The sequence below is a fragment of the Melopsittacus undulatus genome, chromosome Z (assembly GCF_012275295.1).
Source record: "Melopsittacus undulatus isolate bMelUnd1 chromosome Z, bMelUnd1.mat.Z, whole genome shotgun sequence".
NCBI lineage: Eukaryota > Metazoa > Chordata > Aves > Psittaciformes > Psittaculidae > Melopsittacus > Melopsittacus undulatus.
Genome location: NC_047557.1, coordinates 101,470,470 through 101,496,310, shown reverse-complemented (window position 1 = coordinate 101,496,310; position 25,841 = coordinate 101,470,470). Strand labels below are relative to the sequence as shown.

General features: G+C 61.0%; 3 protein-coding genes across 3 annotated transcripts in view; 1 reads left to right on the top strand and 2 right to left on the bottom strand.

Annotated features, from left to right (window-relative positions):
• The first annotated feature begins 1,594 nt into the window (after window positions 1–1,594).
• On the top strand, window positions 1,595–4,695 carry SLC22A31 (solute carrier family 22 member 31). Its single transcript, XM_034072871.1, has 9 exons — window positions 1,595–1,703; window positions 2,165–2,268; window positions 2,346–2,500; window positions 2,588–2,756; window positions 3,189–3,328; window positions 3,405–3,513; window positions 3,582–3,796; window positions 3,899–4,010; window positions 4,101–4,695. Exons 3-9 carry the CDS (start codon window positions 2,431–2,433, stop codon window positions 4,447–4,449), a joined length of 1,164 nt encoding a protein of 387 aa, XP_033928762.1. The 5' UTR covers window positions 1,595–1,703; window positions 2,165–2,268; window positions 2,346–2,430; the 3' UTR covers window positions 4,450–4,695.
• A 379-nt stretch (window positions 4,696–5,074) lies between these two features.
• On the bottom strand, window positions 5,075–11,548 carry CDH15 (cadherin 15). The gene is made up of 14 exons (XM_034073117.1): window positions 11,498–11,548; window positions 9,000–9,140; window positions 8,672–8,827; window positions 8,299–8,443; window positions 8,054–8,214; window positions 7,746–7,874; window positions 7,474–7,659; window positions 7,092–7,345; window positions 6,835–6,977; window positions 6,524–6,760; window positions 6,203–6,442; window positions 5,591–5,727; window positions 5,351–5,506; window positions 5,075–5,272 (listed from the first exon to the last, which is right to left on the bottom strand). The coding sequence occupies exons 1-14, from the start codon at window positions 11,546–11,548 to the stop codon at window positions 5,075–5,077; spliced, it is 2,334 nt and encodes a 777-aa protein (XP_033929008.1).
• A 4,744-nt stretch (window positions 11,549–16,292) lies between these two features.
• ACSF3 (acyl-CoA synthetase family member 3) overlaps window positions 16,293–25,841 on the bottom strand; it is a 61,716-nt gene continuing 52,167 nt past the window's right edge. The window contains exons 8-10 of the mRNA XM_005142081.3: window positions 20,075–20,209; window positions 19,456–19,567; window positions 16,293–16,746 (exon numbers count right to left, since the gene is read on the bottom strand). Of these exons, the coding sequence (XP_005142138.2) occupies window positions 16,629–16,746; window positions 19,456–19,567; window positions 20,075–20,209 (365 nt within the window). The 3' untranslated portion in view covers window positions 16,293–16,628. The remainder of the gene's footprint in view (window positions 16,747–19,455; window positions 19,568–20,074; window positions 20,210–25,841) is intronic.

The following is a 25,841-nucleotide window of genomic DNA, read 5'->3' as shown; positions in this document are numbered from 1 at the left end:
TTGCAGCCAGCTGTGCTTCCTCTGGAATGCTGCCTGTGTGCCCAGGGATGAGGCTGATGGACTTAAGGGTGCTGCCACACTCCTGCCACCTCCTGTTCTTTCTAATACTGACTCAGATATGGGTTGGGGGTCCAGTGCTGCCCCTTTGGTTCACCCATGTGAGGCTGGTGTTGGGCAGCACAGCCAGGAGCACCATGTGGTGCTGTCCCCACCTTCCCTGCACCACTGGCATAGAAGCACAAACTGGTTTGGGTTGATTGGGTTGGAAGGGACCTTAAAGCTCCTCCAGCTCCAACCCCTGCCACAGGCAGGGACCCCTTCCGCTGGAGCAGCTGCTCCAAGCCCCTGTGTCCAACCTGGCCTTGAGCACTGCCAGGGATGGGGCAGCCACAGCTTCTGTGGGCACCCTGTGCCAGCGCCTCAGCACCCTCACAGGGAAGAGCTTCCTTATACTCAGCCTAAATCTCCCCTGTTCAGGTTTATCCTGTGCCACCGCAGCTCTATCACCCCCTTTGCTGTTGACTTCCCACGGAGCGAGGCCAGAAGCAAACACAGATGGGATGTTGCAGCCGGGGAGCTGCAGACCAGTGGTGGCCTTCGGAGCCAGTGATGTTAGATAAACCATGAGGAGGGAAAAACAAAAGCTTTGTTGACCTGACTGCTTTGTCGGTACTGGATGTAGGGGCAGCTCTGATCCCACCCTTCCCAGGGGAGGGACCAGACCCCACCATCCTTTAGTATATAGGTGCACCCAGGTGCATCGGTGAGTGCTTAGGGCTCGATCCTGGCATCCCCTTTACTAAGGGGGCTCCTTGTCCTGGAACATCATAGAGGGTGAGGAATGAGCTCAGCTTGAAGGGGAAGGAGGGAATCGGGCTGGAGGGTGACGAACCGGACTGTAGCAGTGAGCTGGGCTGGGGGGGCACTGCCCGGCCTTGGGAGTGACCCGGGCTGGCTCCGGAGGAGCAGGATCAGGCTGGGGGGCGGCGAGCCGAGCTCAGCGGGCACCGGACCCAGGTGGAAGGACGGCGAACCCGGTCCGGGGAACCGACTCGAGCAGGGAGCGGGGCCGTGAGTGCGAACCGGGCCGGGAGAGCGAACCGGGCCGGGGCCGGACGTGCCGAGCCCAAGAGGCAGGTGTCGGCCCCGACGGGCCTGGAGGGTGGAACCGAAGCTTCCGGGGCTGCCCGGCCTGGAGCGGAGCACTGGGGAACGGCAGAGGCAGTGCCAGGAGGGCGGGTTTACGTCCAGTTGTGCCAGGCCGGCCCCGCGGTGCTCGGTGTGCCCCAGCGCCAGCCTCCCCCGGCCGCGGTGCCCGGTGCTCCGGCCTGTCCGTACCTGTGCCTCGACGGGCGATGCCGTCTGAGCACCGGCGGCCCCGGCGCTGGTTGGCAGCGGGGTGTTGGGCACCGTGCGTGGCCCTGGCCCTCGGGTGGGCGCTGGGGTGGGCGCTGGGTGCAGCCCCCCCCCACCGGTGCCGCCCCGACGCCGCTCTGCTCCCACCGCCGCTGCGCCACCTGGCGGGCGCTGCGCTCCTCCGCGCCGCCGTTCCCCGGCTGCCCGGCGGCTGGAGCCCCTGCCAGCTCTACCGGTACCGGGGCCCTGCCGCAGCCCCAGCGCAGCCCAACGGCACCGGGCCCTGCACGCGAGGCTGGCACTATGTCCTACCGGCGGCAGGCCTCAGCTCCAACCTCGTCACGCAGGTCCGCACCGTCGGGGGGCGCGGGGGGCACCCCTAAGGCTGGGGGGGGCGGTGGTTATGGGGGGGGGGGTACGGGGGGTGAAGGGGTTTGCGGGAGGGGGAAGGATGGGGGGGATGAGGGGGGGGTCTCGGTCTCTGGGGTGAGGAGGGGACCAGAGCAAAGCCCTGGGTGTGAGGGGGGAGCTCTGGGGGTGTCCTGGAGTGGGGGTTGAGAGTTTGCTTCGGGGGGGGGGGGAGGGGAACGGGACCGGGGGGGTGCTCTAAGGGGCTCCCGTGGGGGGACTTTGGGGGACGTAGGGACCATCAGCACCGTCCCTTCCCCTCCGGCCCCACGTTTCTGCTTGCGGGGAGGGGTCAAAAGCACCCCCCGTAACTCACAGGGGGGCAACGGGGAGGGGGGGGGATGTGAGTTCTGCCGGGACCTCCGTGCCCGTGTCCCCACCGTGTCCCCCCTGTCCGCAGTGGGATCTTGTGTGCCGCTCACGCTGGAAGGTGCCCCTGGAGCAGACCACACACCTGCTGGGGTGGACGCTGGGCAGCATCGCGGCCGGCCTGGCCTGTGATAGGTACCGGGGGGTCCCCGGAGGGTCCCGTCCCCCCCCCCCAGCGCAGGGGTCCAGCTCACAGCCCCGTCCCCCCGCAGGTTCGGCCGCAGGATATCGTTCCTGGTGTCCCTGGTGCTGGCAGTGCCCCTGGGGGTCTGCGTCGCGCTTGCGGTGGACTTCACCATGGTACTCGTGTCCCGGCTCCTCTTCGGGGCCGCCCTGGCCGGAGCCTTCCTCTCCCTCTACATTGCAAGTGAGTGTGGGATGGGGTCCGTGGTGCCCGGGGGTGCTCCAGGGTGCAGGGTTAGGGTTACCCCATGGCCACGGTGCCCCCCTCCAGGGCTGGAGCTCTGTGAACCCCCACACCGCCTGGGAGTGACCGTCGTGGCCAGCTTCTTCTGGATCGCGGGGGAGCTGCTGCTGCCGGGGCTGGCCGTGCTGTGCCGGGACTGGAGGGTGCTGCAGGGCGCTGTCACCATGGTCCTGGCTCTGGTGGCTGCCTTATGGTGGTAAGCACCGGCTGAGGGTCACCATGATCCTGGCTCTGATGGCTGCCTTATGGTGGTAAGCACCGGCTGAGCTGAGGGTCACCATGATCCTGGCTCTGATGGCTGCCCTATGGTGGTAAGCACAGGCTGAGCTGAGGGTCACCATGATCCTGGCTCTGGTGGCTGTCCTATGGTGGTAAGCACCGGGGCCGGGGGGGGCTGAGCCGAGGCCGGGGCTGGCACTGAGCCGTGCCCGCAGCAGTGCCCAGCACAGCGCACCCTGATCAAAGGCTGCCCGAGGACCCCCCCGCCCCGGGTAAATGTTTGCTCAGCTCCAGCTCGAGGGTTTTTGGGCTGTGCCGCTTTCCAGACGGGAATGGGATGGGGACGGGACGGGAACAGGAACGGGACAGGTCCTGGGGGGGACCCTTGATGCCAACTCTCGTGTTACAGGTGCCCAGTGCTGCTGCTGGAGTCCCCCCGCTGGCTGCTGGCCACACGGCAACTGGACCGGGCCAGGGACACCCTGAAGGCGCTGGGCCAGGGCAGCGGCTCCGAGCACGGCTCGGGGCACCAGCAGAGCCTCTGCCCTGGTGCGTGCTGGAGCCGGGGGGTGGTGGTGGTGGTGGTGGGATGGATGGTGCCAACCCTGACCCCGTGTCCCTGCAGAGCTGCAGTCCCTGTGTGAGGGGTCCCCGCAGCCCCAGTACCACTCTGTCTGCGACATCTTCAACACCCACATCATCTGGAGGAACAGTGTCATCCTCGGCTTCACCGCGTGAGCAGGGGAAGGGTGACGGGGGACTCGGGGGTCCTGGCACAGCCCCTGACCCCTCTGTCCCGCAGGTTCATCGGCTCCGGCATCCACTACTGCTTCACCCGCAACCTGGAACCGCACCTGCCCCACTTCTTCTCGTCCTACTTCACACTGGTGGGCACCGAGGCCACCGCCTGCATCTTCATCTTCCTCACAGCCGAGCGCTTCGGGCGCCGCGCTGTCCTCCTGCTCTGCACCGTCCTCACCGGCATCTGCTCCCTGCTGCTGCTGGCCCTCACCCAGTGTAAGGATGGGCACAGGGCTCCCCCGTGGGGTCGGGAACAGGATGCTTCGGGTGGGGTGTGTGCAGGATGTGACCACTGATGGTGCTTTCCCCCTGGCCCAGACTTGCTGGAGTTCATTGTCCTGACCCTGTCTGTGGTTGGCATCACCACATCACACGCTGTCACCATGCTCAGCATCTTCTTTGCCAGCGAGATCCTCCCCACAGTGGTCAGGTAAGGAGGGAGCTGCTACATCCCTCAGACTACCCCAGGGTGACCGGGGCAGGGTCCTCTGGGTGCCCTCTAAGTGCATTTCCCCCACAGAGGTGCTGGGCTAGGCCTCAGTGTGGGCGCCAGCTTCGTGGGCAAGGCAACAGCCCCAATCACCGCCATCCCCAACAGCCATGGCTTCTTCCTGCGCCACATTCTCTTCGCCTCCTTCACCATCCTCAGCATCCTCAGCATCATGCTGCTGCCGGAGAGCCAGGGCCACAGCCTGCCCCAGACCCTGGAGGATGGTGACAGGGAGCGTCATCCTCCCCTGTTCCACCAACCACCCCATGAGGACCACATGCCCTTGCTCGCTGGCCCTGGCAGCCAACACAACTACTCCAACCTCACCCCATCCACCACATCAGAGACGGGCTCCACGGTCACCCCCCATGAGATATAGTCATACCCCCATCCCATACTGGTGTCTCCTCACTGCTAAACATGGTGCTGGGCAATCCACCTTAGGGTGCTCACGGGGATAATGGGGTGCACTGGGACACGTGTGATAGGGGGAGCAGTGCCCAACCCCATGGTGGGGGCTGATCCTGCCCCAAGAGGAGTTTTGCTGGGTCAGGGGTGATGCCCCCATGGTGCTTGCACCAGGGGCTTGAGGGCTGCCAATAAAAGTGCCTTGTTTCTATGGGTAGCTGGTGAGTTCGAGACCCTGCACAGTGCCCCTGCCACCAGCCCCTTCTCTGGGATCTTTATTATGGGGGCAATGGGGGCCCCCAGCTCTATGGGGCTTATCCCCAGGGCATCCCCCTCCACAGGGCTGCCCATGTCCCCAGTTTCTGCCTTCCTGGGGTTTGCTGGGCATGGGGTCCATGGTGTGTGCAGGTGTGCCAACCTGCACTGAGGCCTCTGTTGGTGCACACGTGTGTGCCAATCCCCTGCATCTTGTGCGTGTCCATATGCAAAGCTGCTGCAGACGGGCATCCTATGCACGTACGTGTGCAAGATCCCCACTGCTGGATCCCCATCCCAGCCCCTCAGTGGACAGTGGGGTGACCCCCTCCCCATCCCTGCTACTGCCCATAGAGGTCGGCCAGGCGCCGGAACCGTGGCCCCCACTCGGTCAGGTAGTCGTAGTCCTGGTCCTCATCCGTCAGACTGGAGACGATGGAGCTGAGGGGGCTGGCAACAGAGCCCGAGCCCTCATAGTCGTAGATGAGGGCAGTGTCGTAGGGGGGCACACTGGGGTCGCTATCCGCTGCCTCCAGCCCCTGTGGGGACAGAGGGGGCACCATGACCCCACTGGGGCTGGGGTCTGGGGGCAAGTGGGGCTCTGAGCCCTATCCCACCTCATTGATGAAGTCCTCGATGTCCGAGGGGCCGCTGGGCAGCTTGCGGGGGGCCAGGGGGGTGGCGGAGCTGAGCGGAGCATCCCTGCGGAGCGGCGGCTTCACCCGGGGCGAGAAGAGCTCCGGGTGCCGGAGCTGGTTAATGTCATAGGCATCCTGCAGACAGGCGGGGGGTCAGCAGCGGAGCGAGGCCGGGATAGGGACCCCCCCACCCCGGGGGTGTCCCCGGGTCCCACTGACCTGGTCCTCCTCTCCCCCTCCCTGCTCGTCGTAGTTGAGGATGTTGTCCCGGAGGTCGTCCCGTGAGCGCTGCAGGAGCCCCTTGCGCAGAGCCCGACGGCGCCTGCGCACCCGTGCGGCCCCCAGACCCACCAGCACTGCGGGCACAGCACCCATGGGTGACAGAGCCGGGGGACGGGGGGAGGAGGGTGGTGGTGGGATGGGGGAGTGGGATGGGGATGGAGGAAGGGACTTGGGAGCAATGGGGTGGGATGGGGGAAGAGGGGAAGGGTTGGGGGTGTCTTAGAAGAGGGCAGAGGGGGTTGCTGGGGGCAGGGTTGAGAGGCATGACTAGGATGGATGGGGTGTTCTGGAATAGGATGGGGTGATGAGGAATGTGGATAGGGAGAGGCTGGGCTGTTCTAGACCAGGTGATGGAGACTGTGGGAGGGAGATGTTGGGGTGCTCTGGGTCAGGACAGGGTAACTGGGGATGTGGGCAGGGAAGCCAGGACCATGACTGGGTGCCAAGGTGATGGATCATGCTCATAGGCCAGGACCAGCACTGCATGGAAGAGCACAGCGCTGGGGTGCCGGGTGCGGGCAGGATGGAGGGATAGGAGGTCTCACTCACCAAGGAGCAGGATGGTGCTGCCGACGATGATCACAACAGCCTCGAGGGTGATGCCGGCGCCGGCAGTGGCAGCAGCCAGGACACTGTCCTCGCAGGTGCCCTCCCGGCCGCAGCGGCACACGGAGACGTTCAGGAGCTGCTGCTGCTCCCGAGGGGGGGTCCCCGAGTCCCGCAGCAGCAGCGGCAGCGAGTACAGCCCCTCCGGTAGCTCGGCCAGCACGGCCAGCACAGCGTGGGTCACTGCGGGCATGGAGCGGGGCTGAGCGGGGTCCCCAGAGCCCCCGATGCCGCAGCACCCGCAGCCCCGTCCGGCCCCGTTACCATTGAAGCGGGTGATGCTCCAGTTGCGGGCGAGCTGCGGGTGCTGTGGGCTGAGCTGGAAGTGGAAGGGGGCTCCGTGGGGGGGGCGGTCATCGTCCGTAGCCCCCAGCAGCACGGTCCCTCCGCGTCCCGGCCGCCCGCAGAGCAGAGCCGCCGGCGGCTGCAGCACCGGAGCGTGGTCGTTCACCTCCAGGATCTCGATGGAGAGGGTACCGGTGGCCGAGAGCGGGGGCTCGGCTGGGGACACAGAGAGCGGAGGTCAGGACGGGATGGACGGAGGGGGGCGGACGAGGATGGGGGGGTCCGCTCACCGTCATCCCTGGCCAGGACCAGAGCGATGTACCAACCGCCCTGCAGGAAGGCAGAGGGATGAAGCAGCTCCCGCTTGGTGCGGAGGGTGCCGGTGTGGGGGTCCAGCCGCAGCCAGTCCGCAGGGTCATAGAGCAGCGTGTAACTGTGGGTGCAGAGGGAGGGATGATGATGACACCCCCAGAACACCCACAAATTACACCCCCAGAACACCCACAAATGGACAAACAGGTACCGGAACCCATGGTCTGGGGCTCACCTGAGGGTCTGGAGCTGGCGCGTGTCGGGGTCGCTGGCAGTGTAGGTGGTGATGGGGGTGCCCGGGGGGGTCCCCTCCAGCACACTGATCCTCCGGGGGTTCTCCCGGAACACGGGGGCCTCATTGACATCCCGCACCCGTACCCGCATGGTGGCCAGAGCCCGGGGGCTGGTGGGAGCCGTGGGCTCCAGTGGCCGCTCGTTCTGCACCGACACTGTCAGCTCGAAGCGGTCCCGCACCTCATGGTCCAGCGGCTGAAAGAGGGGCTGAGGGTCACCCCAAGCCATGGAACCCCCATCCCAGCCCATCCCATCCTATCCCATCCCATCCCATCCCATCCCATCCCATCCCATCCCATCCCACCCGGCTGCCCTGCGCCCACCTTGGCCACGGAGAGCACCCCATCGTTGGTGTGGGGGTCGGTGCGGATGGCAAAGGCACCCTCGGGGTCGCCGTCCAGGATGGTGAATTTGGCCAGCCAGTTTGGGGAGCCGGCCAGGTCCTTGTCGTGCACCAACACCCTGCCCACGTCCACGCCGACCGCCTGCTCCTCCACCTCCATGGAGAACTGGGGGGGGCAGATGGGGATGGGGTCTGCTCCTTTGGGATGCTGATGACCCATTGGGTTAACCATAACCCTGCCCCACACACTACCTCCTCCTTGGTGAACTCGGGAGGGTTGTCGTTGATGTCCTCCAGGTAGATAACAGCCATGGCAGTGGTGGTGAGCCCATCCCCGGACATGTCAGCTGCCTGCACGGTCAGGTTGTACACCCCCATGGTCTGCAGGGAAGGAGGGGGTCAGTGCTGAGCCCCTTAAGGAGCCCAGAGGTCCCCCAGAGCCCACCCATTGCATCCCCATGCGTGGGTCTGCCCATGGCTGGAGCTGTGGTTCTACCATCTCCCAGTCCACAGCCCCAGTGCCACCCCGGTGCCCCCCTGGTGCCACCCGTGCCCACTACCTCACGGTCAAGGCCAGGCCGGGCGGTGCAGATCTCGCCAGTGGTTGCATTGATGCTGAACATGGCCCCAGCACCCTGCTCCAGGATGGAGTACCGCACCACTGCGTTATCCGTGTCAGGGTCATCAGCATCGGTGGCATCCACCGTCATCACACAGGTCCCTGCAGCCATAGGAGTGCCATGGTGGGTGCTGGTGTTGGGACTGCTTCATCCTCCTCTTCCCCAGCACCCCCAGCTGCTCTGACCTGGCTCAGCACCCTCCACCACGTGCCCTGTGAACACATCCTGCCGGAACAGCGGCCGGTTGTCGTTCTGGTCCACCACGATGATCTCCAGGTCGGTGGGGTCCTCCAGTGTCACACCACCCAGGTCCAACGCAAAGGCTTTCAGCTGTGGGCATAGAACAGGTCGGTTGGGGGTGGTTGTGGGGCTGCGGGTGGTTGTGGGGCTGCGGGTGGTTGTGGGGCTGCAGGTGGTTGTGGGGCTGCGGGTGGTTGTGGGGCTGGGGGTGGTTGTGGGGCTGTGGGTGGTTGTGGGGCTGCGGGTGGTTGTGGGGCTGGGGGTGGTTGTGGGGCTGGGGGTGGTTGTGGGGCTGGGGAGGGCAGGCAGCATCCTTACCCTGAAGCGGTCGTTCTCCTCCCGGTCCAGCATGGCATTGAGGAACACCTTCCCACTGAACTTGTCAATGGAGAAGATGCCCAGAGGCTCTTCATCCACCCCAGGCCCCTTGATGCTGTAGATCACCCCCCCAGGCTGTTGCTTGTCCGACTTGATCTGTGGGAAGCAGGGCTGATGTTCCTGGGGCTGGGGGGTCTGTCCCCAGCCTGGGGTCCCCCTCTACCCTGGGTCCCCCCCATACCACATCCTCCTTCCTGGGGTGCCCCAATGCAACCCTCCTGCCCAGGGTGTCCCCCCCTGCCTGGAAGGGAGGGTGGGAGGCTCCTACCTGCACCAGGAGGTGTGGGATGCGCTTGTGGTTCTCCGAGACGCTGATGGGGGGGATCACCCAGGCCCTCTTCACCCTCCTTGGAGCCTCGTGCTGGGGGCTGCCCAGGACCCTGACCCCCGGCTGGGCTGGGCTGGCTCCCTGTGGGGGGACACGGTGCTGCCGGTGAGCCTGAACCCCCCCATGTGGGGTGCAGTGCTGGGGCAGTGAGCATGGGTCTGAGGGGCACAGTACTGGGGTCAATAGGGATGGAATGACAGCAATGGGAGTATGGTGATGTGGTTAACGGTGATGGGGTGTGCAGTGCTGGGGTGTGCAGTACTGGGGTCAATAGGGATGGAGTGACAGTGATGGGTGCATGGTGATGTGGTTAACGGTCATGGAGTGTGCAGTGCTGGGGTGTGCAGTACTGGGGTCAATAGGGATGGAGTGACAGTGATGGGAGCATGGTGATGTGGTTTACGGTGATGGAGTGTGCAGTGATGGGGTGCGCAGTGATGGGGTGTGCAGTGCTGGGGTCAATAGGGATGGAATGACAGTGATGGGAGCATGGTGATATGGTAACAGTGATGGAGTGTGCAGTGATGGGGTGTGCAGTGCTGGGGTGCACAGTGATGGAGCACATAATGATGGGCCCCCTGATGGGGTTGGTTCTTGGGGAGCAGAGGGGTCACCCAGGTTTGTGTCAGTGTTCCACAGGCAAGGAGTGCTCCTCAAGTGATGCTGGTTGTGCCCTGGGCATGGCCCCATGTCACAGCTGGGCTGTACCCCCTGATACCTTTGCAATGGGGGTGACAATGGCACCCCAGCCCAGGTCATGGTCACTGCATGGTGAAAGGGTCAGGGATCAGTTTAGGCTGCAGGGGGGCCTGGCTGGGGCAAAGACCAGGGGTGCTGTGGGGCACAGGGAGCTGTGGGGCTGGCGTGGAGCTGGGGGCTGTGAGGTGGGGGAGATGAGGAATGGAGACTGGGGAACAGGAGCTATGGGGGTGGAGAGGCCGGAATCAGGGTCAGCAGATTGTGAGGACTCGTGTGGGTTCTAGGGGCTGTGAGGGACTGAGCTGGAGGGTCAGGGAAATTGTGGGGTGACATGGGGGTCCGGAGCTGTGGGGAGCAGGCATGGGGGCACAGAGATGGGGGCTGGAGGAGGAGAAGGGAGCTGGGCATGCAGCCTGTCCCCCCCACCCCTGCTCCATGCATCATTGTCAGGGTGCACCCTCGTCCTGGCCCTCGGGACCCACATTGTCCCCTCCATCGGAGGGAGCAGCTCTGGGCAGCATCACACCTTGCCCCACATCTACACCACCTGCATCTGCACTGGGTTACACCACTGGGTGCTGGGTGCACTGGGTTACACCGTTGGGTGCACTGGGTTACACCGTTGGGTGCTGGGTGCACTGGGTTACACTGCTGGGTGCACTGGGTTACACCGCTGGGTGCTGGGTGCACTGGGTTACACCGCTGGGTGCTGGATGCACTGGGTTACACCATTGGGTGCTGGGTGCACTGGGTTACACCGTTGGGTGCACTGGGTTACACTGCTGGGTGCTGGGTGCACTGGGTTACACCGCTGGGTGCTGGGTGCACTGGGTTACACTGCTGGGTGCTGGGTGCACTGGGTTACACCATTGGGTGCTGGGTGCACTGGGTTACACCGTTGGGTGCACTGGGTTACACCGCTGGGTGCACTGGGTGTCACCGCTGGGTGCTCTGGGTGCCTCGGGTCCCCCCGTGTGCTCAGTGCTGGGGCAGGGGGTCTGAACCGGGGGTCCCTGCTGGCAGAGGGGGCTGTGCAGGGCAGGGGCTGCCTGCTGGGGCTGGGCAGGACAAAGGGCTTGATCCGAGGCTGCTGCGGGAGCTGCCCCTTGGCTTCCAGCTCCTCCCCAGGAGAGAACCCCCCTGGGCGGCCACGGGAGCTCGGGGCGATGGGGAGGGTTGTGGGGTGCGATGGGGAGGGTTGTGGGGTGCGATGGGGCTGCTGCTGTGAGGGTGACGGCTGCTCTGTGGGTGCCTTTTCCTTCCCCTGCCCTGAGCACTCGGCCGTGGGGTCCAGGCCAGAACCCCAACAGCTCCATGTGGCTCAGGCCTGAGACCACAGTGAGGGGCTCTGGGGGGACGTGCACGGGTGAGGGGGTGCAGAGGGGTCTGTGGCCATAGGTGGGGTGGGAAACGGGAGTGGGATGTTCCTGAGTGCCTATCCCTGCCTCAGATCCCATCTCCCAGCTCACAAAGGCGGGCAGCGTGCCGGAGCCGCAGGCCCCCCTCTGCCACTGCCATCTGTGGGGTAGAAAATGCCTCAAGAGGGGCACCAAGCCCCCGTAACCCCCATCTCCATCCCCACTGCCCCAGAGGATGTGCCTCCACAGGGTCTGTGGTCCAGCCACCCCCAGCACCGTGTCCAGTCTCCCCATCCCATCCGGCCCTCCTGGGGCATGCAGTGGGGGGGTCCCCATCCCCAACCCCATCCCCATCTCCCCCCGTATCCCCTTACCCCTTACCCGAGCGCAGAGTGGGGCGAGCAGGCAGGCGAGCAGGAGCGGGGGGCCCATGGCGGAGCGGGGCTCAGTCCGGCCGCCAGCCCCGAGCTAAAATAACGGCGGGGCTGGCTGAGTGACAGCACATGTGCTGTGACGGGCCGGGCCCCCCCGCACCGGCACCTGCCCCGCCGCCCCCGGCTCCAGCCTGCGCCCTCCGAGGGGCCCGACGGGGCGGACACGGGGGGGGACCCGGCTGGGGCCGGGGCTGGGGCCGGGGGGCCGGGGGGGGGGAAGCGGCCCCCGGGGCAGGGCGGACGGGAACGCGGCAGCTGTCGCAGGGCGCACCCCGGGGATGCCGCGACGGGGCGGGCGGGAGGGAGAGATCCGGCTCCGCGGCCCCTGCACGGCTGGACCGGCACCGGCACCGGATCGGGATGGGGATGGGGATCGGGATGGGGTCTGCCCGCCCCGCTCCGCAGAGCCCCGCACCGAGGAGAGCTCGCTCTGGACCCCCCTGTTCCCCCCGGGGTCTCCTGCACTGGCGGTGGGGCCGGGGCCGGTGCGGGCTCGGAACGGCAGCGTCCCGGGATCTGCCGGTCCCGGTGGGTTCACACGGGACGGAGCTGGGCCTGGGATGCTCCTGGAGCCACAGTGAGGCCCCGGTCCCGCTGCTCCCTGACCCCCAGGTTCGGTCCCGGTGCTGCCCCTCACACCCGGGGCTCATCCCGGTGCTGGCTCAGAGGCCCGGGGCAGTTCCCAGCGCTGTCCTCGACCCCCGGCGCCGGTCCCGGTGCTGTCCCTGGACCCCTCTGACAGTCCCGGTGCTGGCTCCGTCCCCCGGTGCTGGCTCCGGTCCTGTCCCGACTCTCGCTGCCGCTCCCGGCGCTGCACCCCCGGTCCCTGGGGCCGGTCCCGGGTCTGTCCCTGACCCCCGGTACCAGCCCCGATGCTGCCCCCCCGACCCCCAGCACCGGGGCCGGTCCCGGAGCACCGCGAGGCCACGGCACCAGGTGGCAGCATCGGCCCGGCCACCGGCACCGACACCGGCACCGACCCCGCTCCCCGCTCCCCTCCCGTCGGGGCTGCAGCAGGGCTGAGAACGAGCACCCCCGGGGGCGGTGGAGGGGTCGGGACGGAGCCAAGCCCTGGGCCTGGCAATGGGACCTGCGGTGTTACAGGGACACGGGTGGTAGCACCAAATCCCCGCTTGGCTGCTGTGGGCACCCCCGTGCCTGGCACTGCGCCTCTCATCACAAATGGGTGTCCCTGGTGTCCCCCCTGTGCGGCACCGTTTGGAGCTCGGGTCCCCGACACAGGAGTGGGGTACAAAGAGTGGGTAAAGGGACCAGGGAGGCGGAACGTGGGATGCAGGAGGTCTCCTGTGCACCCCCAGAACCTGAACAGTGGTGGTTGTCACTGTCCTCAGGGGCATGGACCTGCACCATGAGCATGGGGCACCAGTGACCCGCGGCACTGCTGAGCCCTGGCACAGGCAGTGGCACTCACTTGCCTGTCTGTCTGTCTGATCCCATCTGTCTGCCCTGCTCTCCCTGCCGCCCTGCATCAGTGTCACAGTCAGGAGCTGCACCGGCAGCGCTGGCCGGGGGTCTCGGTGTCTGCCCCTGACCCTAATGCACCGTGGCAGTGGGGCGGCCGAGCAGATGTTCCCTGCCACCGGCACCGCGGAGCAGGGCATGGCAATGGCAGACGTGACAGGCTCTGACAAGGCGCCAGCCCCAGCTCGTGGTGCTGGTGCTGCTGGGCATCGGAGCTGCCTGGTGCCCATGGCACTGCTCTGGCTGCAGCACCAACCCCCAACCGCTGGCACTGCACCAGCATCCCCTGCCCTCTGTCCCTGCAATCAGAGCTCCCAGTGGGGTGCAGGGATTGGAGGCCCCACAGATGCTGGGTCCAAACAGTGACAGCCCTGGCCTATGACTCCCTTGCCATGCTGGGTTAGAGAAGGGTCACCCTATTTTGGAGGGGCCAGGTCCCCCCTTCCCACCTGACACCTTCTGATCTGCCTGGGTCAGTGCAAGAGCTGTGGGTGTTGAGACTCCCACCATGGGTGCTGGGACCAGTTATGGTCCCATTGCGGATGCAGTGGGACCGGCTGAGACCCGAGTGCAGGGCCTGGGGCATCTGAGCACTGCCCTATCCCCACTAGGCCCAGTGATGGGGAATGCTGAGCAGCCAGAAGCACAGAGCTGAGCAGCGAGGTGCCAAACGCCGGCACAGCAGCCATAAAGCCACTGGAGCTTTGTTTTTTATATGGCAATAAAAGATAATGTCAGCTATAAAGAGCAAGAGCAGGTTCCAGCATGCGGAGCCTGGGGCAGGGGAAGCTGCTGGGAGCAGCTGAGGGGAGCACGGAGGTGTGGGGGGATCCCTCAGGACCCCCAGCAAGGCAATACCTCATTGAGGAGAGCAGGTCCCTGTGTGCCCCAGGGCTGGCTGCAGGCAGCAGGAGATGTCCAGCATCAGCACTGGGGATGGTGTTAGAACCAACCATTAAAGATGCTACTTTGGGTGGTTGTTGTTGTTTTAATGGTTTTATTGCACGGTGTGGGGACAGGCCTGGCAGGCCTTAATGAAGGAGATTGATGGCTTAATAGCCTGTAGCCATTACGGGGTAATTGAATGGTTGTGTACATATGATCAGACCGTCAATGCGGACGTGGCTCGAAAGCGAAGCACCTGGAGCTGTGGGGGGATGCACGCAGCACCCCCTGTGTCCCTGATGGATGCCAAGCAGAGCCCATGGCCTTGAGGACCCCCATCCGTCCCTGAGGTCCTGGCTGTGTTGGTGTCCTGGGGCTGCATCCAGTGGTGAAGGGATAGAGCAGGTCTCCAGGTTCACCCAATGCCACCAAAACCCATCTCTGTCCACCTCAGCTCCCAGCGTGGGCTCTGGGGCACCATACCCAGGTGCTTTAATGAGGCTTCCAATTAACAGCTCTATCCATAGGGATGAACAGTGCTGGGGAAGTGGAGGTGGGGATCATGGGGGTCAGCATGGATGGCAGCTCCAAAGTGGGGGGAACTCCCTCATGGCCACCAAGGAGAAAGCATGGCACAGCCGGGTCCCAGTGCCGAGGTGTGAGTCAAGCTACTGCCTTCAGTGTGTGACAACCAGGTGTTTTACAGTATTTGCTACCTGTGATCATCCATCAAAGCAATCGATAGCGTTCCTGCAGAGTTTTATTAATGATCTTGTCACCCGGCTGGTGCTGGGTGCCTGGGGTTGTCGAGAATGATAGATCATTAAGAGCTTTTGCTGCTATTTATTCTCCAGTGACCTTGTCTCTCTCCATTGTTGCTTGCTTAAGAGTTATGAATGTGAGACATGATAATTTGATATTGATCTATTCGGTAAGTTAAAGAATTTACTGCATCGTTGATGTTTTAACAAAGGATCCTCCTGGTCCCTCCCACAGACCAGTGAGGGCTCCATGCACTGTGCTGAAGGGACACACTGGGTGTTGTGAGGTATGGCTGTGTGAGCTCTGTGTGTCCCTGGTGCTGCCATGGGTCCTGTCCCGACCCCTCTGAACCCAAGGTACCAACATCCAGGAGCTGGCACTGCACTGGTGGATGCTGCTGTGGGCAGGGTACCGGGATGCACAGTATCATGTGCATGGCTGGACCTGTCTATGCACATTGGCTGCAGTGGAGGGATGAAGTCTCCATTCACATCCTCTTCCCCTTTACACCATCCCTGTTCCCACTGCCCAGCCGTCCCCTCTACATTCACTAACTGTCCTCCCTGATGTTCAGGGCTCCACTGACCCTCACAAAGTGATTTGATGCAGTTACCTGTGTTCCCTGCTCCTCTTGTCCTCCCGGTGCTTCCAGGGCCATATCAACTGATGAGGAAATCTGGGGCTCCCTGTCAGCCCCTTGGCACCAACAGGACCAGAGCAGCATCCTACTGACACGCTGCCTCCCCAGTGCACTGTCCCCATGGCCACCATTCCCTGCTGATGTTATTGACCCTCACTGCTCACTGCCCACTGCCATGTGGCCAGCAGCTCATGCATGAAGTCAAACAGGACGAAATCCTGTGTATAAAGGTAGGGTTTATCCACACTGCCTGTCCTCTGGGGCATCAGTGACCTCCAGACCTGGGCACTGGTGCCAGCACACACACAGACACAGGGGTGAGTGCACACACAGTGCCATTCACACTGCACCAGCTCCCCAGTGCTTCCCACACCCTGCTCAGCTCTGCCCTCACCCTGTGCTGGACCATGTGCCCAAAACCAAGCCCATCTCCAGCACCTGCCTGGCCACAGTCTTCCTCCCCATCCTCCTGGGCTCTCTGCATATGATTTGATGCTTTGAGGCTCTCCTATCACACGGGGGTCACTGTAAGCCCCTTGAAGCTATCCCTGTCCCAGTCTTTCCCCCTCTGTTATGGGATGTATGTCACAGGTGGAGGAGGGACCACTGTCCCCATGGTGCTGGCACCTCTGCTGTCACTCCATGTGGGACCCCCTGGGTGGGGGATGCACTGGGATGTTACACACAGCTGGTAGTTACTTGTGGGTTTGTATTCATTCTTCATGTCTGCTGGTAAATGCAGGCAGTGGTTGATGGAGCAGGGAGGTGGATGGTACCCATTTGTGGCAGAGGATGGGGCATCCTGTGGACAGCACGATCCCACCAGCGACAGGCGGGTTGGAACCAGATGATTTTAAGGTCCTTTCTAACCCTAACTATTCTATGATGCTGTGATTCTATAACCTGCTCACTCTCTGGGGCTCTTCCTCTCTATAAACTATGTTGCTGAGCCCATGGGAAAGGGCAGAGAAGATGCAAACCCCGCAGCTGTCTGAAGGCAGCAGTTTAATTTAAAGAGTCATTTTATCCGGGGATGATATGCATGTGGCCTGAGGAAGAGCTGTAATGGCAATGGGGACCAGTACCCATGAGGAAGGTGGCCCTGCAGCTCTGGCTCAGTTCAGCCAAGGAGACTATATGGGATGGATCCTACTTTCATTGGACTTTATTCATGGATCAGACTGCAGTGAGCCCAGACCTGCATCTGCTGATCACTGCTGGCACCTTGTGAGTGCCTTTGTGGAGGGAGAATGGATGTGGCCGAGGACCAAACCTCCCCAGGCTCCCAGTCCTGGCCCCAGGCCACGCTCTAGGCTGGGTAAAACCGTTGCAGAAGCTCCTTCTTGTTGACTTTCCCCATCTGGTTGCGCGGGATCTCCTCCACCACGATCAGCTCAGTCGGGATGGCATACGGTGCCATGATCTCCCTGCAATGCACAAGTGCAGTGTGGAACCAAGGAAGAGCACTTCCAGCCCACCCCGAGCCCTCACAAACACCACTGGATGTGATTTGATGTGGGACCCTGTGTCCTGCAGCCTGTCATGGTGTACAGCCCCTGCCACAGCTGGGCCTGGCTCATCTCGGGATGGACTTAGTGGTCCTGGGGTAAAGGTTGGACTTGGTAATCTTAAAGGGTTTTCCCAACCTGGTTGATTCTATGACTCCAATTGCTGTGTTTTGGGCTGGCAATGTGCTCTGTTACTGGTACCCAGCTCTATCTATCTGCTGCATTCAGCCCCACTGGTAAGGGATGGCATGGGAAAACTGTGTGTGCAGCATATTCTCCATGCAGATGGATGCTGGGCCCCACTTGTTCCTGGTGCCAGTCCCTGAGGACCAAGACTGCATGTGGGTCACATCCCCAGGTACATGCACTGGTGACCTACCAGTGACTCACAGCTGTGTGCCCCAGCCCATGGGGGCTCTTCCTGCACTGAGAGGGAGTCTGAGCACTGAGCATCATCCCTATGCCCTTTGCAGAACACAGAGGGGGGCTCTCCTGCCTTCTGCTGCCTGTGTGTCACCAACCTGGGGCTGTGCCCAGCTCCGGCAGCATCCTGGCACCGGTTCTAATGTGAGATGCCAAGTCTGCTGAGCCCTTCAACCATCGCCCAGCCCTCCTCCCTATGCCACCAGCACCCCCTGCCATATGGATGCCTCTAACTCAGGATGGCGCCTGTCGCCGGGAAGCACGATTGGAGGCAAAAGCTGCAAAATGAATCACTCTGAAGAGGGACATGTGTCTCCTGCCAGGGAGTGCGAGAAAAGGGGCCAAGCAAATGTTAAGTGACATAAAAAATAAAGGGGAGAGACAGGGCGAGAGGGAGAGGCAGGAGGGGGGAGCAGGATTGGTGCCTGGAGCCAGCGCTGGGCAGGGAGCAGCAGCCGGGTAGGCAGACACCCCTCAGCCCTCCGGGGGCTGTTATTTCAAGGGCACCTGCCCTTGCTCTGCATGGGGAAAACAGGGTCATGTCTATGCATAGAGCTGGGGACAGTGATGGGAAGAGACATGCAGGGACAAGGGGAACACCCTGGAAGGGGAGCACATGAGGGGTTGAGTGCAACCCCTTGCTCTGTGCGAGGGACACCCAAGTGAACCCACTAAGCACAGCTATGGGTGATGGATGAAGGGATCTGCTGGGGTCACCAGTGTTCCTGGAGGAGGCTTAGGAATGAGTAACCACCATGCAGCATGTGAAGCATCCCTTCCCTGCGCTCCATCACTCCTGCCCTGTGCTGAGGCTGAGGAGGGTCCTGGATGGAGAGCCCCAGAGCACCAGACCCTGTATGGACCAGGACAGGCTGAGTCTGGCTAAGAAAGGGCAGGACATTTAGGAAATCCATCAGCTTCATCACTATGAGGGTGCTGAGGTGCTGGCACAGGGTGCCCAGAGAAGCTGTGGCTGCCCCATCCCTGGCAGTGCTCAAGGCCAGGTTGGACACAGGGCTTGGAGCAGCTGCTCCAGTGGAAGGGGTCCCTGCCCGTGGCAGGGGTTGGAGCTGGAGGAGCTTTAAGGTCCCTTCCAACCCAAACCAGTCTGGGATGACTGAGATCCAGCATAAGCCATGGGCTGCCCTTCATGGAGCAGCAATCCCAGGTACCCAGCAGCCAGAGGGGTACGGTGTGTGCACAGTGCAGGGACACCCTGGCAGTGGCTTTGCCCCACCTGCCCCATCAGCCATCCCTATGGCTTTGGTTCCTTTGTTTGCTTCTCTCCCCCCAGTACATAACTGTTTAATCAGAACAGCAGTGGCCAGCCAGCATCTTCCTTGCATTTGCTAAATCACAGTCCCCCAACTGTGATTTCTGCAAATCCAGGGGAAATCTTTAATTGGCTGCTGCTCAGCCCCTGATGAAACAAGTGCTCCTGCCGCTTGCAAAACAGCACCAAAAATATCTGCAGCCTGAAGGAGGGAGACGCCAGGAAAAGGATCTGCTATTAAATATTTTGCTAATGGAATATTAGTGATAAACCCACTGATTCTGCTTCCTGGCTCCTGCCTGCTTACGCTGCCATGAGTGATGCCCAAAACTTTGGCACTGGCTGCTCCCTGACTGATCTGAATGAGGAGGTGAAGGTTTTCACGCTGAACCCTTTGTGCCATGCTCATTGGTACTGTGATGGCTTCAAGCGAGATCAAGGAGCTTTGGTGTCTCCCACACTGTAAACTCTATGGGAGAGGTCTCTGGGGTTTGCTGGGACTGGGCTGGCTTCCAGCAGGTAGGAAGCAGGAGGGAGCAGCACTGGGGAAGAGCTGAGCAAATGTTCTTGTTGCTGAGAAAACACGAAGCTCCCCCTGCTCCGGTGGCTGCTCTGTGCCATCTGCCAGTGTCTGGGCTCAGGCCTGCAGGGTAGGAGCCACTTGGCTGCATGCTGCTTATCAAGGCACTTCTGGGGTAAGAAAGAGGCTTGTTTACTTCCCTTATCCCACATGCTGCTGACCTGGTTGGAACTGTGGTCTCTTCTCCATCCCCAGAGCCTCAAGCACTGTGTCACTGCTGCCCATCCCTCCATCCCTCTGATGACCCATCTCTGATGAGGATGCTGTGAGCTTTGGGTGCTCTCCCTGTGCCAGCTTTGGGTGCTCTCCCTGTGCCATGCTGCTCACCATGCACTGCCCTATGGCATCTTACCTGGCCCAGTCCTTCAGGTCCTTCACAGAGAGCATCTCCCCCTTGCGCAGCTGCACGACAGCACTGACCCGCTGGCCCCACACCATGTCCGGAGGTCCGATCACGGCCACGTCTGCAGAGAGAGCAGAGAGAGCCTGAGAAACCCAAGTGAATATGGGGGTCAGGGTAGGGGAGAAGAGGGGTTCAGCCCTGCTGTGATAGGAGGAAAAGTCCATGGGGAGTTAGCCCAGGAAGACGCTGCGTGCTTTGGTGCTGACACAAGAACAGGGCTCTTCAGCAAGGGAAAGGCAGGAAGCCCAATGGCTTGAGCTATTGAAGAGTCAACAGGGAGGAGTATGATGTACAGAGCGGTGTGGAGCCGGGGGCACTGCTGCTATCCCCTCATGTAGGGTCACACACAAGGGCAGGACAGATTCAATTATAGTGTCATTTCCAAAATCATATGGGAGCTGCTGCTGACTCAGCACTGAGCTGTGGGCTATGTGGCTTCAGCTCACTAATGGGGTGGCTGGGATAGAGCCTCCAGACACGAGCCCTCGGGCAGCCCCATGCACCCACAGAGCCAGGGCTGTCCCTATGGCTGGGCTCACGCACTGGGCTCCTCCTCAGCACACAGTACCTGTGATGTGAGGGTGCGCAAGCAGGTGACGTTCCACCTCCAGAGCACTGATTTTGAATCCCCCATTTTTGATGATGTCCACTGAGGTGCGGCCCTTGATCCAGTAAACACCATCCTTGTACACTGCAGTGTCTCCTGAAAAGCAAAGCAGGATCTGTCAGAGCCATCCCCTTGCTTTTCCTGACACATGGATGCGATGCGCAGGTGATCACAGAATGGTTTGGGTTGGAAAGGACCTTAAAGCTCCTCCAGCTCCAACCCCTGCCACGGGCAGGGACCCCTTCCACTGGAGCAGCTGCTCCAAGCCCTTGTGTCCAACCTGGCCTTGAGCACTGCCAGGGATGGGGCAGCCACAGCTTCTCTGGGCACCCTCACAGGGAACAACTTCTGCCTTAGATCCAACCTGTTTCAGTCTGAACCCATCACCCCTTGTCCTGTCCCTACAGTCCCTGATGAAGAGTCCCTCTCCAGCATCCTTGTAGCCCCCTTCAGACACTGGAAGCTGCTCTGTGGTCTCCACACAGCTTCTGTTCTCCAGGCTGAACAGCCCCAGTGTTCTCAGCCTGTGATGTTCTCAGCAGGCACTGAGCCCAGCTCCCTGCGAGCCACACTTAGCCCTACAGTTGAGAGCATCTCTGCAGAGACCCCCACATGGGGTATTGGGGGTATTGGACTTCCTCACACAACAGCCTGCTCCCAGGGTCATGCAGAGAGCAGACAGACATTGGTTTTCTGTGGATGGAAAGGGAAGAATAAGGATATGAAGCCAGAAGTCATTTAATATGGAAGCAATGGAAATGGGAACCATCGCTGCAGGTGGATGTTTCCCCAGCACACTCAACATGGACCATAGGACAAGCAGGCTCTAGCTCAGCCTCTTCCTCATCTTTCTGGCAATCACCAGTCACAAAGACCTCATTTGTCCCATCCCAACAGGACACAATTCCTCCTGGATCCCTGGCATCACCAGGGCTGCTCATCCCCCATTACATAGTCCCCAGCCTCCTCTTCCTCCCAGTAATGAAACACCCCCATCCAGCAGCCCATGAAGCCCACAGGGGTCCTTCCCAGCCGCAAAAACACCATGTATGTGCTCTGACCATAGCCACCAGCATCCCCTGGAGCAGCCCTTGCCCTGGGCACTGCCAGCTGGGAGCACCCATTGCTTGCCAAGGGGGCTTCCATCCTCTCCTAACAGCAGGTTGGGGATGATGCTGGGAAGATGAGCCTGTCCTAAGCAACACGTTGGATCCGACCTGTCCTTTCTGCAGGCGTGTGGCAGGTGTGAGCCAGTAATTAGCTGCTTGAGCCAACGCTGGGAAGATTGAGGAGAGAGGTCATGTCAGCACAACCTGGCTAAATGCTTAACAAGCTGGTGCACTTTGATAGCTACTTAAGATGATTACTCACATCCTGCTAATAGAGCCTTTGCCAACCGGTGGGTGAAGAGGGGGGGTCTGGGGACCCCGCATTTCCATTTCAGAGCCTTGATGGTAGCACCAGGGGGGCCCTTAGCTCTCCCCTGCACATCAGTCTCCATCCTCTCCTTAATGATACGTGCTGCCTTTGTGTCCACACACCCGTCCCGCTCCCTGCTGCAGCTTCACTCACAGACTCATCTCATTGCCTGCTGGAAAGCCCCAGCATGGAGGTGACACAGAGACTGGCAGTGAGGAAAAAGCAGTTCCCAACAATGCAGGGCAAAGCAGCATCACTGGGGCTGCAGGAGTTCCATGTGTTTGCCTTGCCCTCCATCCAGGCACGTGTTCAAAGTATGGTGAATGAGGACAGGATGGGGTCCTGGACACCAGCATCCCTGTGGCTGAGGAGCCCATGGAGCCAGGAGGATGCGCTGGATCTCTGGGTTGAGGGAAGGCTGTGGAAAGAGCACTCTGAGGGCACTGGGATGGGGACTTCATTGGGTGGCCAAGGGAAGAGCATCCCCAGGGCCAAGGACTGTGCTGATCACAGTCCTCCCCTTCAGCAATGGGGACCCCACTCCCTGGGGCTCAGTGTCACCCCAGCAGAGGTGAGCATCCCCCAGTGCTCACACCACTGAACCCCACTTTGCTCCCCTTTTTCCCCATCAGTGCTCCCAGCACACTTCTCATGCCAGGTACGCAGCACACACCATCAGCCCCATGGCTTTACAAAACCCCACTTCCAGCTCACCCCTGGCACGCTGCAGAGCTCACAATGTGGTCAGAGGTTCAGAGTCAGAGCAGTGAAACACCAGAATCAGTTGTGGAATTGGGGCTGCTCCCCAGAAGAGCCGGATCCCTGCTCAGCTGGCACATACCTGAACCCCAAGCAGCCCATCCTGCTCAGTTCAGCCAGGGGATGAGTAACTGGTGCTGTATTTACCTGCCCCTTGGCACTCCGGTGGATGCTGAACACTGTCTGGAATGTTTTAGAGTTGTGGGAGAGTTTTAAACTCAGGCTCTCTGGGTGTTCGGCTGCTTGGGTTGAAAGGGATTCATTACTGCTGTGATAAACTGCCTTCCATGTCCGGTATCACTGTGCCATGTGTGACTGGCACAGGACTGAGAGCAAACGTTAATTAAAACATGGCAATGGGGGAACAAGAGCCATGAGCCTTCAGCAGGGAGATCAGGAGCTGCTTATTCATATAGAGGAGACAGGGAGAAGAGAGGGAATTCAGAGCTGGTTCAATGACACACAGGTCCTGTGTAGCTCTTCAGGATTCACGCACATGAAAGCTGCCACATTTGCATTTTCCTCTTCTCCGTGATGGGGAGAATGGTCCCAGGGACAGGTCCAATGATGACTGGATGTGGGGGCAGGAGATTTCTTTGCACCAAGGTCTTGTGATGTGAAAGCTGAAGGGCTCTTTACCTGCACAGAGTCATCACTCCCCTTATCTCTCCCTACAGTGAGCAAGGACTGAATTCACATCCCTTTGTGCCCTTGAGTCTGTTGGGGACGTGTCAGCCCGACACGATCTCTCTGGAGCTTGTTTGCAAAGCAAACTGACAGGGCAGAGCCTGTCACCTTGGCCTTGTCTCTGTCCCACTCCCACCCCCTGTACATGGGGGCCAGGCAGAATGAGACCCTCAAACCCCAGCATTGCCTGGCCTCAGAGACCGTTTCCAGTCAGGGAAGTCTGTGTGCTTTGCTTGTGGCATTTGGGATCCCAGAGCACATCTATACCATAACAAAACACCTGAGCTGGCAGCAGCCTGAGCATCCAGTGCCTGTATGAGCATCCCTACATGGCCACTGCCAGCATCCCTGTATGGCCACTGCCAGCATCACTGTACGATGACCACCAGCATCCCTGCATAGCCATCACCAGCATTCCCACATAGCCACCACCAGCATCAGTATATGAATGATCTCTACCAGCATCCCTGCATGGCTGTCATCAGCATTCCTGTATAGCCACCACCAGCATCCCTGCATGGCTGCTGCCAGCATCACCGTACGATGACCACCAGCATCCCTGCATAGCCATCACCAGCATTCCCACATAGCCACCACCAGCATCAGTATATGAATGATCTCTACTAGCACCCCTGCATGGCTGTCACCAGCATTCCTGTATATCCACCACCAGTATCCCTGCATGGCCACTGCCAGCATCACCGTACGATGACCACCAGCATCCCTGCATAGCCATCACCAGCATTCCCACATAGCCACCACCAGCATCAGTATATGAATGATCTCTACTAGCATCCCTGCATGGCTGTCACCAGCATTCCTGTATACCCACCACCAGCATCCCTCCATGGCCACCACCAGCATTTCCCAAGCTGTTGCCCTTCTTTATGTTCCCCCACACAGCAAGGGGCAGGAGAAAGAGTCAGTTCAGACTGGGCATGGAGAGGAGACCCCCTCCTCACCACTCATCTTCCACCCCCATGCTCCCCACAAACACCATCACAGCATCCCTAAAGCCCTGTCAGCAGCACAGCGTGACGGGTGGTTAGTGTTATTATTGTGACTATTGTGAGCTTCGGGGACGAGCTCTGTAATTTCCCCCCATCTCTTTCTTTCTGCCTCCTCTCTCCTGTCAGGGTCTTGCTGTCACTTCCCAAGCTGACAGGACAGAGCTCGCTCCAGGGGACCGCCGTCCGCCGAGGACAGCCACATTACCCTCTGCCCCGCACCATCTGCTACCAGCCGAGCACATCAAGACAGCATGTGTGCCGGCACATCCAGTGCTTGCTGCCTCCCAGGCCAGCAGGGATTTCCTGGGCCAGGGAGACTAGTTAAAGGGATGCTGTTGTTTGCTTAACGACTCACCCCCACATGCTGCTGCCAACAGAGCTGCGAGCATCATTTCCAACCCTAGCACTGCACTGAGGGTCAATGGCAAGGGGTGTGCTTGTCACCTTGGGGCTCCTGACATGGGTCCCTGTGCCTGGTGATGCAGGAGTCCACCCAGACCCTGCTGGCAGCCCATAGAGGCATTGAGCTCCATCCACCCTGCCTGCCCCGGTTGTTTGTGCCACCTCCAGCAGGCTGCAGACCCTTTGCCCATGTGGGTACCTCCTGGGCAGGCAGGGGCAACAGAGGCAATGGGGGGGATTTCTGGGTGGGGAATGGATCTATGGATCTCTCCTTCCATGAGATGACACCACTTTAAGCCACATTTCTGTTGACCCTCTTTTCTAGTTGGCTGTGCCTGTGGCTCACAAGTGCTCTCACGGAGCACCCAGTGCATCAGCACAGGGACAGGAGGGATGCCATGGAAGGGTTTAATACATGTATGATCCTGCTCCACCACCTCTGCTTGTGTGAAATGGGGACAACTGCTACTTCTGCTCCTTGTTCAAGCCTTCAAATGCCTCAGAGCAAGGGCAGAGAGGAGCCCACCAGCCCAAAGCTGCAGCTTGTCCTCATACAGCAGCCTCATGCCTGTCCTGCCTCTGGAGCTGCCCTGGTCCTGCTCTGGTTTTAGGAGCCCTCTGTCCCAGGAGCAGCCACAGAGCACACAACAGCAGGGTTAGGACAGCCGAGCCCATGCTCCAATGCTCCACGGAGGCAGGAGCATCCAGCTGCGTGGGGAAGGGGATTTTGGCTGATGAGAAGATTACAGTCTCTGACACCACATCCCCGCCTCTGCTCACCCAGGCCACCTCCAACCGGGCTCCTTTCATCAGACAAAGCAGGCAGCAGCAGAAGCCTCCATCGCACGTGGCTCGGCTCCGGTGCTGCGGCGCAGCTGATGCTGGCGAGGCCATGGGATTATTGTTTCCCTGACAGCAGCCGTCACCGCTACCTTTGGATTTGTTTCAAGATGCTCAGTGGGCATCTGTTCTGTGAAATGTTAAAGGCTCTGCTGAGCTGCATACTGAACAGGCTCCTGCGCGCTGAGCCGGGGGGGCTGCACATACATATAGATAACCATAGAACTATAGATGGGCTTGGTTGGAAGGGACTTAAAGCTCATCCAGTGCCAACCCCCTGCCAGGGGCAGGGACACCTTCCACTAGAGCAGCTTGCTTAGAACACCATCCAACATGCCAACATGGCCTCTTTTATGTATGTATATATACATATATGCATATATATACATGCAAATATATGCACACACATATATATATACATAGAATCACAGAATGGTTTGGCTCAGAAAGGACCTTAAGATCATCTGGTTCCAATCCCCTGATATGCCAGGGACACCTCACACTAAACTATGGCACCCAAGACTCTGTGTCCAGCCTGGCTTTGAGGACTGCCAGGGACAGGGCAGTCCCAGCTTTTCTGGGCACCCTGTGCCAGGGTCTCACCACCATCA